The sequence below is a fragment of the Rhea pennata genome, chromosome 14, assembly GCF_028389875.1.
Source record: "Rhea pennata isolate bPtePen1 chromosome 14, bPtePen1.pri, whole genome shotgun sequence".
In the NCBI taxonomy this organism is placed as follows: domain Eukaryota; kingdom Metazoa; phylum Chordata; class Aves; order Rheiformes; family Rheidae; genus Rhea; species Rhea pennata.
This window is the reverse complement of record NC_084676.1, coordinates 21,830,702-21,840,792: the sequence shown is the minus strand read 5'-3', so window position 1 is coordinate 21,840,792 and position 10,091 is coordinate 21,830,702. Positions and strand designations below refer to the sequence as shown.

General features: G+C 35.2%; 1 protein-coding gene across 2 annotated transcripts in view; it reads left to right on the top strand.

Moving 5' to 3' along the window:
* The window catches only part of LARS1 (leucyl-tRNA synthetase 1), a 36,709-nt gene continuing 26,618 nt past the window's right edge, over nucleotides 1-10,091 (top strand). Inside the window, exons 1-10 of one of the 2 annotated variants that reach the window (XM_062586953.1) lie at nucleotides 1-28; nucleotides 1,567-1,685; nucleotides 4,887-4,974; nucleotides 5,631-5,711; nucleotides 6,197-6,337; nucleotides 7,434-7,595; nucleotides 8,231-8,343; nucleotides 8,749-8,812; nucleotides 9,320-9,387; nucleotides 9,711-9,936. In XM_062586953.1, the coding sequence (XP_062442937.1) occupies nucleotides 23-28; nucleotides 1,567-1,685; nucleotides 4,887-4,974; nucleotides 5,631-5,711; nucleotides 6,197-6,337; nucleotides 7,434-7,595; nucleotides 8,231-8,343; nucleotides 8,749-8,812; nucleotides 9,320-9,387; nucleotides 9,711-9,936 (1,068 nt within the window). In that variant the 5' untranslated portion in view covers nucleotides 1-22. Of the gene's footprint in view, nucleotides 29-371; nucleotides 483-1,566; nucleotides 1,686-4,886; nucleotides 4,975-5,630; nucleotides 5,712-6,196; nucleotides 6,338-7,433; nucleotides 7,596-8,230; nucleotides 8,344-8,748; nucleotides 8,813-9,319; nucleotides 9,388-9,710; nucleotides 9,937-10,091 lie in introns of those variants that run through there. The other variant, XM_062586954.1, reaches the window with a different exon arrangement.

Here is a 10,091-nt window from a genome sequence, read left to right as displayed (position 1 = left end):
GTGGTGCTGCTGGCGGGACAAGATGGCGGTGAGTATGGCCCGGCCCGGCTCCATCCAGGGTCCGGCCGTTCGTCTCCCTGTAGCGGGTGGGTGTCGTTGCCCCAAGCCCCGGTGTGAGGTGGCGCAGAGGGGTCATGACTCGAAACTGCCGTTCAGGAAGATTCGTTCGGGTGTACTGCAAAACTGCCTGAGCTGTTTGTGTGTCCGTCCGTCCGCTGCGCCGCGAGCTGCCCCCGCGGAGCCGCGGTGCGTTTAGCGGAGCCGCTTTCTCCGGTCCCCAGCTCCCGGCTGGCCCCGTGTCCTCGCGGGCAGCTTTGCGTTTCCAAGGCTAATGATAATTTCGATGTTCTTCGAAGGTTTCCGTCCGTGTCGTGTTTCGTGACGTGGTTCCGCAGTGTGCGGAGTCCTGGGAGCACCGTGAAAGGCTGGCAATATCTCTTAACTAGCAATCGTTTTTAACATTCCTTCAGTTAACAGTATTGGTAGGAAATATTTCCTAGTAACTTACGCTGTTTTATAAAACCCATGTTAATTCTTGCAGCTAGTTTTGCCTTTTTTATAGATAACTTAATAATTCTTAAAATTACTAAGGTATATTATTGAGTAATGTAGTTTAAGAAACTATTGAGGAAACTTTTACATTGATGAGAACTTTTTATTAAGTTACAGCAGTATTTTTATGTTTTTCCTTCTAAAGGCATATTGTGGTTTTCAGTAGGACCTATCTATTAAGATTCCTGCTTGCTTGTACAAGTAAGTTAGGAGCAACATCTGCCCCAAATATCTTAGTGCTTAGATTTTTTTTTTTTTTTTTGCAAGATCAATGTTTATATAAAGATTTATGACTATGATAACTGTAGCATGTATCTTATTTACACTTCAAGTATCTTGTACAATAAGAGAATATGAAGAAGGGATATTTAGTGTTTAATTGTGGTGTTTAAACACTGATAGGTAAAATATTTAAAGAGCTTTAAATTCTAAATAACTTTTCACTTTTTGAACTATAACTAAAGAAGAGCTGTATGTCAGACAATTTTGTTGGCCTAGGTGGTACTGTTTCCATCTAATGGATAGGAAAATCAAGAAACATTGCACCAATTTGATGGAAGAATCTGGACTGAAAAAAAATCCATGTTTTTTTTTTTTCCCCCACACGTGGTTTAAACGCATTCTTATCTCCCCAACTGAAACATCTGTGAGTTTGTTAGATAATTAGTTTGTTAGTAGCACCTCTTGCATGTTATATTGGCTAGAATAGACTCTTTTACCTTGAAAAGAGGTTATTAGTCCTTTCCTAATAGTTTTTTTTGATCTTGTTTTGGGTGGCTGAATCTAAACGATACAAGTGTACACAGACCAGTGGTTGATCATCTCAGTGATACTCTGCCATGAGATGATGCTACAATGTTATAGGGTCCAGATAAATGTTTGTATGTAAATATGCTCTACAGTACTGTGTTCAGTAACAAAATGAGTTCAGGAGAGGTCTGTCATACATTGTAATACAATTTTTGGTTTTATTAACTCATTCAACCAGACTTTTCTCCTTTTTATGTTGAACAGGAACGTAAAGGGACAGCAAAAGTAGATTTCCTGAAGAAAATTGAAAAAGAGATTCAGCAAAAGTGGGATGATGAGCGAGTCTTTGAGATTAATGCTTCAGACAGCCAGAACCAGAAAAGGTATCATTCCTTTTTTACAGATTTTATGTTCAGCTGTTTGAAATCTCCTTTGAAGCCCCCCTCCCCCATCAAACCAGAAAAAAGTGTTATTTTTTTTCTCCCCCCCCTCAAATGAATACTGTTCTCAGAGGAGGCTACTTATGTATGCATTATATTGGCATTTCTGTAGCTGACAGCCTAAAGCTCTGGTATGGACATGCTGGCCAAGTTTCAGTCAGATGGAAGAAAAAAAAAAAGCTTTCCTCATATTCCTTAATAGCATCAATATCAGCTGACTTTAAAAATAGATACTTTTTTTATGACTTCAACTTTCTCACATAGAGAATATTTCTCAAGGTGAAGTCTGAGCCACTTCAGTTTAAGAAATTGCTGCCTTTCAGTTGGAAAGTACTATTGCTTTATCTGAGGTACAGTGAATGAATTAAGGTATGTAGTCATACCTGCTTCACTGAAGAAATTGTTTAACAAACCTCTTGAGTCATGAAGTAGACTAACCTGTTCTACTCTTCATAGAAATGGATGAAGACCAGACTTGTGAAATTTAGTTCTTCAGATGATGGGCTGTAATTTCTTTTAATGTATGAAATATATTGCAGAAGTTTGACTATCTAGTTTGAGTCTCACTTTCAGTTTGGATTTTCTGCCCTGATCCGTAGCTGCAGTGAATTTAGTCTCAAGGCTGAGTAATACTTAATGACCTAAAGGGTCAGACAATTTGAATGCTAAATTAAGAGGTATAACAAAAACATTTGTTATGTGAATATGTTTTTTGCTCAAATTGTAGAAATCTTTTTACTTAAAGGAACTGCAGTCTATACTGAAGTGTTCATTATGTTACAGGTTGAAATTCAGGGCTATAATTAATGCTTACAATTTCTGACTAAAATCAAAAGTAGTAGGTTAGCTTTGTTTACACAGTTTTACTTTAATAAGCACTATAATAAGAAATTTCAGTGTTCAGTATGTTATTGTGGCCACCTTATAAATAGAGAAAAAACTGCCTTGCTAAACTAATCTTCATGTACTTACAGTACTGTGTATTTACTTTAGTTTTTTTTCTTTTAAAAAAAAAAAAAAAAAGCTGATACTAGTAAAGGCTGCCCTAGAGGGGAGAGTTGGTGCTATTGTGAATGTTTCTGCAGCCAGTCCTTAATATTCATAATGGGGTTTAAACCCATCTCAGGAAAGGCTTTACTTATAGTGCTTCTGACTTTACTTGTAGTGCTTTTTTTTTTGCCTTGGGCTTGAGTTCTTAAAGCTCCATTGTAATGTAGACTTTTTTCCAAAAGGCCTACTTTAGGAATTCTTTGATATAATCCTTGTTTGAACTAGAGCAGATTACATAAATAAGGATTAGATTTCTCTCTAAAGGAAATAGAATTCCACCAAAGAGCCCGTGGGTTTTTATAGTGTTTAAAAATATTTGTTTTCTTACTTGAATACCTTAATTTCAGCTTCCAACAGCTGCATTTTGTTATATTTCTACTTCCCTGTTAGACGTTTCCTCTGATATCACAATTCCATTTTGTTTGTAGAGATGCGTCTGGCCTGTGACTCAACCACCTCTTGTGTTCTGCTGTTTCCATGTAATAATGCTATCAGTAGGTTTCCTTTTGTTAATTTTGTTAAAGGAAGGTAAAACACCTCTTTGGCATCAGCTCTGGGCGTGAACCTATACTGAGGTTTATCTGTGTCTTTTTCCATTCCCTAATGATATTATTTGCTACTTCTAATCCATTTGAACTGCTGTGAATTTTCTCTTCTCGCCTGTTATTTAATGATTTGTTTTAAATAGAGCATTCTTCTTTTAATTTTTACTGTTTTTAGTCAGAACAGAATGTTATGCTGACTACAGCTTTTTGAGCTTTTAGTAAGATATTCTTAAGCTGCTCTTTATTGCAGAGATGGATTCTTCATTGTTCGTTTAAATTTTCTTGCAGCTGGTTGGTTTCTCATTTTTTTCAGCTTTGTGAGACTGATCCTTTTAAAATATTGGGTACATTTGGCTCTGGCTTGAACTGTTCTCTTTTCATGTGACAGATACAGGCTGCTCTTTTGTGTAAGCAGCTACCAAATTTTAACTTTATATTCAATCTCTGTTTGTCAAAATTAAATTCTCTTGTGGTAAGTGCAGTACTTAAGCTAATTGAGAGGAAACCTCTCAGTTACCTTGGTCACAACTCGCTCCGGACTGTCAATGCTGTAAGAAACAGAATGAGTTGCATTCATGATTATCTGAATGTGAACAGAGTGCTCTAAGAGGAAGCCTATTTCATTGGTAACATGGTAAAAGGAACATACTGTGAGATTAAGAAAGACTGTTTTTAACTCTTGTTTTTGTTTCTACCTCAGAGTAACCTTTGGAAATTTGGTTAGGATGGAACCTCTGGAAATGCTTAGCATGCTTGGGAGCAGAATTTCTTTCACGTATGAGTAGGATTGATGCTTCTTATAGTAAAGACAAAGGTTTAATTATGAAACAGCAATAGAGGTTTAGAGAGGTCTCTGAGCAAAAAAAGCAGTGACCCTGACAATGTGATGTTTGTTAATCTGTTGTGTGGAAAAGTCAAGGTAAACCAAGATAACAAAAATGTGGTGTAACAGATGGCAACCTCTTAAATTGTAATATTTTGCAAGCAACCGATAGTAGTGCCTCTGTTATACACATTTGTATTTTAGTGGTAGTGTCAGAGCAAAGACAAGGCACAGAATAGAGGTAGAGTGCAAAGGTGGAGGTAGAATGTTTAGGTGTTTTAAAGATTTTGAAATTACTTAGTTGCTTTGAGAGGTCAGGTTACAGTAATACATGTTCAAACTGCTCTGCCACAGTATATCCCTATGAAATGAGTAATTGCTTTCAGGGTGTCACTAGAATAGCTGACCTCAGGCAGTGGGAAATTAATTTATTAAGGCTTTGCAGAAACTAATTTATAGAATCAGGATTAGAACTTCTTATCTTTTTTAAAAATGTTGCATGTGTTTCAAAGTTTCTTTTGGGATGCCTGTCCTTTGTTTTTTTCTTCTGTTTTTTCTCTTTAAATCAATAAAACCTGTTAGTATGACAGCTGCTTAAGATCAAAGACTGATGTTATTCTTGAGGGAAAATGCTATTTTAATGTCACTGTGAGCTGATAATAGCTGAATGTTAAATATAGTCTAATTACATTAGACATTTTAATTCTCCTTTGTATTTCTTCTCAGCAAAGGAAAGTACTTTGTCACCTTTCCATATCCCTACATGAATGGCCGTCTTCACTTGGGACACACGTTTTCTTTATCCAAATGTGAGGTAAAAATTCCCCTTTGCTAATATCTTTTTAATTACTATTCAGAATCAAATGCTAATTTTGAAATTAAGTTTTGAACTAACAGATTACTTTTTACTAACAGAATACTAATTAATTACTTTATAGACTCAATGGCATATATTCTAGTTTTCTTTTTCTCCATATTTTCTGTAGAAATATTGGAGGTTGAAAGGAAATGGCACTCATCACATTCTAGGAGATTAGTCTAGAGGTGTTTCCTGCTTGCTTTCAAATTCGCCAAGACTTTAGCAGCTGCTACCTCTTACTGTTTAGCTGTTAAATGGCACAAACTTCACAGAGAACCCTGCAGTCTCTTTTGTTTCTTAATGTTGTGCTCTTATCTGTGTGCTAACAGATCTTATTTACTCTTTGTGCAAGATTCCAGAAAATTGTTCTTTGCACCTATTTCTCTCTAGTCAAAAACAGCCTTCTGAAAATAAGAAGAACTTGCACTTATGCAATGAAGCAGTGGCAGAGCTCATTTTATTCCTTTAATTGGCTTCTTAGATGTTGTTCACTGCATTCTTCTGTTTTTAGTAACTTTATCTGAAAAATGAATTTTATTTTTTGAGAAGGTTGAGAACTTAGCTTCTTGCCATTCTTGTTTCATGTTGTTCTGTTTTTCCATTTTATATAGTTTGCAGTTGGATATCAGAGGCTAAAAGGAAAGACTTGTTTGTTCCCGTTTGGTTTGCACTGCACTGGGATGCCTATAAAAGTAAGATGATTTGAATTAATGAGTTTTTTGTTTTCTATATTTAGGGTCACATAAAGCGTTGCTTACTCTCTACCCAGAACATATGTTAATTTATTCAAAATTTCATCAGGATTGTGTGATTTAGAATCTGAATTTGTTGTAGTCTTAAAGATGTGAGTTGTAGTTGGACTGTACAGTATGACCTTTTAGAAAATAAAATGCTCTAAAGTTAAGTTCATGTAGCTTTTTCTTTCATTTGCAAGACTATGCTCACTATAAACCTCTTCCTGCTATGGCAGGCACTGATGGTGTTAGAGGTAGAACTTAATGTAACCTCCAGAAAAAAAGTTTAAAATGTTGTAGTGGAATGCAAAGCAATAGCAGTATCTGCATAATTAATATAAAAATTCATATTTGATTTATTCTGAGACAAATCAGTCCTTGGCAATTGCTCCAATCATAGTCATTGAGAAGTGCTGATAGAGTATCAAAAACTCTTTGTTTAGGCCTGTGCAGATAAGCTAAAAAGAGAAATGGAGTTATATGGCTGCCCACCAGAATTTCCTGATGAGGAGGAGGAGGAAGAGGAAAATTCTGCTAAAAAAGAGGAAGAGATTATCATCAAAGACAAAGCAAAAGGCAAAAAGGTAAACTTTTAAAATTTAAATAGCACAGAAATACTGTGTTTAAAAGTATGTATTATGGGTCTGTTTTCCCTCCTACACACTCATTGGAGAGAAACCAATGATACAAATATTTAGACTATTTTTCTAGATAGGGTAGATTTGCGAGGAAGAAGGGTAGGCATGGACATCAACTACATATTTCCAAATGCACTATTTTAGTGCATGGAAACTTCGTAATGGTGAGCTGGTGTACAATCAAATAGCTTGTGGAAGAAAAATCAGATTATCCAGAATGGTACTCTGAAAACTTTGTTGCACAAAGCATTCAAAAACTGTAGGAAATAATTTTGCTTTCTCAGCAGGAATAATTAGAGAATCTACTATTCTGATTATTATCTCTTTGAAATATTGGGTAGATATGCTAAGTATAATCATTAAAAAAATCTTCTGGCTTATGAGACTTTTAAATGAGATTTATGATTCTGGGAGTATCACAAGGCAAAGAAAAGAAAATTGGGGAAAACTTTAGAAATATGTTCTTATGCATATTGTTTATATAAAAGAAATCCTCACATTTATAAGCATTAGATATAGGATTCTGTCTATTGAGCATCAACAGAAAGTGATCTTGACTGCACTTGCAGGTGTTACGACTCGTGGAGATGTGAATGATATTTGAAGGTTAATAGATGGAAAAAATAAAAGCACCAGCAGAAAAGACTACCTTTTTGATTACGAGGATATAATACAGGACTACTCTATCTTTTTGTGGCAAAATACTCATTTGTTTGACCAGGACCTCAATTAACTGATCTTTTTTTGCCAATTTAAGCTATGGCACACCTTTTCTGCAGATGTGTTTTTTATGGATCTCAAGATGCAGCAGTTGAAAAGCAGATATTTGAAAGTATTCACTGTTGAATATCAGCTAGGCAAAAGTATAGATTACAAACTGAAACTGTCTTTGCTGTTAGAGAAAAGCCACTAGAATATTTTTATTAATTTATATTCCTGGAAATAGAAACCACTGTGATAGAGGAGAAAATACTCTGGAGCATACGAAGTTGTTATAAATACAGGAGAATGCACTTTTTCTGATCATGATTATCTTTTTTAGAGTAAGGCTGCTGCTAAGACAGCCTCTTCTAAATACCAGTGGGGAATCATGAAGTCTTTGGGTCTTTGTGATGAAGAAGTAGTCAGCTTTTCTGAAGCTGGGCATTGGCTAGATTATTTCCCTCCTCTTGCTGTCCAGGACCTGAAAAGCATGGGATTGAAGGTAATTATGAAATCTAAAATTTTATTATGCAAGCAACTATTTTTAAAATTTCTTTTATTTATATTTTTGTTTTAGTATTTCTTCCCTCTGAGATTTTCTGCACAATAATCACATTATTTTAGAAATCTTTCTAGTGATCATAATTCAAAACAAGAACTAAATCAATGAATTGTGCCTTGTACCTCTTATTTACATATTAGATATGCTGTTATGTAGTTAATATTGACAATAATTTTAGGGGGAGTAAGGATATATTATCCTACTGACAACAAACTTCTGGAGATGCAGACAGATCATGATGTAAGGCTATACCGAAATTTAACTTTGGAGTGATTGATTGAAACTGCTTTGAAATTTGTAAAATTCACAAATTTTTTTATTCAGCAGACAAGGCCTTAATTTTTAAAATGTCAGCTCTGAAGGACTGTGCACGCATAGGCTGCATAGATTTTTGTGGACTACTTTTTGTTTTTAAAGTATATGCCCTCACTGTGATGCATATTTGCATTATATTTTTGGATATATTTTTTTTCTTTTTAGAAGTTTTAAGATAAATATTTTTTCTCGTAAGAGATTCTCTGGATTTCTTTATTGCATTTTGTTACCAGTAAAATGGGATTTCTACACGTTTTCAGGTGGATTGGAGACGTTCTTTCATTACCACAGATGTTAATCCATACTATGATTCCTTTGTCCGATGGCAATTCCTTACTTTAAGAGAAAGAAATAAGATTAAGTTTGGGAAACGGTAAGCTTACTGCTCTCCTTTCACAAAGGGTCTATCATGGATATGGATGAGCTCAGCTCTATGAAAGATGGAACCTTACTGCATATCTTCAGAACTTGCTGCTAAAATCCCTTGATTTCAGATGTCCTACTAAATGTAGCAACGCAGGGGATCTATTGTGTTAGCAAAGTTTGTAAGATTGTGTTCTTATTTTTTATAGTTTTACAATGGATATCAACTCAAAGCAAAGCTGGGCCAATACTGAAAGCTTTTGTAAAACCTTATTATGGACATCAGTGGAAACTGATTCAGGCACAAATTGAAAATAGCATTTGGAAGTTTTTCCTTTTGATAAAGATCGTATTTTTCTCCTGGTCTATAGAATACTGTGTGTGTGTTAGTAAATGAAAATGTGCCTTTTCCTAGATATACAATTTATTCTCCAAAAGATGGTCAGCCTTGCATGGATCATGACAGGCAAACAGGAGAGGTAATATATTTTAATGGTGATTTTTATGCATTTCTTATGATTCTTAAATAGTGAATGAGAAAAGTTGCATCTGAAGCAAATATATTTTGTACATACTGACTTATTTGTTCTCAACTGTCACTTTGTGTGAAAATTGAATGTCTGTATTGAGAACACTTGTTTTCAACTATGGATTGTGTTTTTCATTGCAGCTGTTTTTTGTGATTATTTGGTAATTTGTGTGATCAGTTTCACTACATTCTTGGAATAAAAGAAATAAGCTCTTACTAACTTCTGTAGTGCTGGGGTACTGGCTATTAGGAGTAAATTTTTGGACAGAGGAGTAGATGAAGGACTGAATGTATGTTTCAAGCTTCTGTTCTACTAAACAGCTGTTAGTATCAATGGAAGAGAGTGTCTCTACCTTAAGTTGCATTTGGGTTAGGTTACTACAGAATAGAATTTATTTTCTTTACTGCCTCAGTAAACTTTGTATATTGATTGGTGTCCTGTTTATGTGAATTGTAGGGTGTTGGACCACAGGAATATACTTTAATAAAAATGAAGGTGCTAGATCCTTATCCTGCAAAGTTAAGGTAGGTTTCGAATTCGTAATGGCAAATAGGTTTTATTTTTAAGGCCATAAGTGGCCAAAATTAAGAGTTTGTTTTGCTGATGCAGGATGTAGATTTCATTCTGTTATTTCTGTCACTTTAAAGACTTGGCCTCTGTATAAAACTTCATTTTGAAGTTAAAATGCAAAAATGGGGGAAAGAAAACCCCAAAACCCTAAAGAGTACAATGATCGTTTTCATCCTTTAGCAAATGTTGTTTGTAGTTCACATTAGCTTAAAAAAAATTTCTGTGTTATGCTGAGTGTTTTTTTTGATATCTCATAAAATACATTTTCCCCCTCCAGTGGCCTAAGAGGGAAAAATATCTTCTTGGTGGCTGCTACACTCAGACCAGAGACAATGTTTGGACAGACTAACTGCTGGATTCGACCAGATATGAAGTATATTGGCTTTGAAACTGTTAATGGAGATATTTTTATCTGTACTCAAAGAGCTGCCAGGAACATGTCCTACCAGGGCTTTACAAAAGATAATGGTGTTGTACCTGTTGTCAAGGAGCTGATGGGAGAAGTAAGCATCTTGCAGCTTGTTGGCCAAGTTTGTCTGTTCCTCTAAAGCTAATACTTACAAAGGTGATGGTAAAATTCTACTGAAGAGTAAAGAAAACATAGGTACTAGGGAAAAAATAATTGGAGTGTTAAGTGACCAAATAAAGCAAGCAAAGA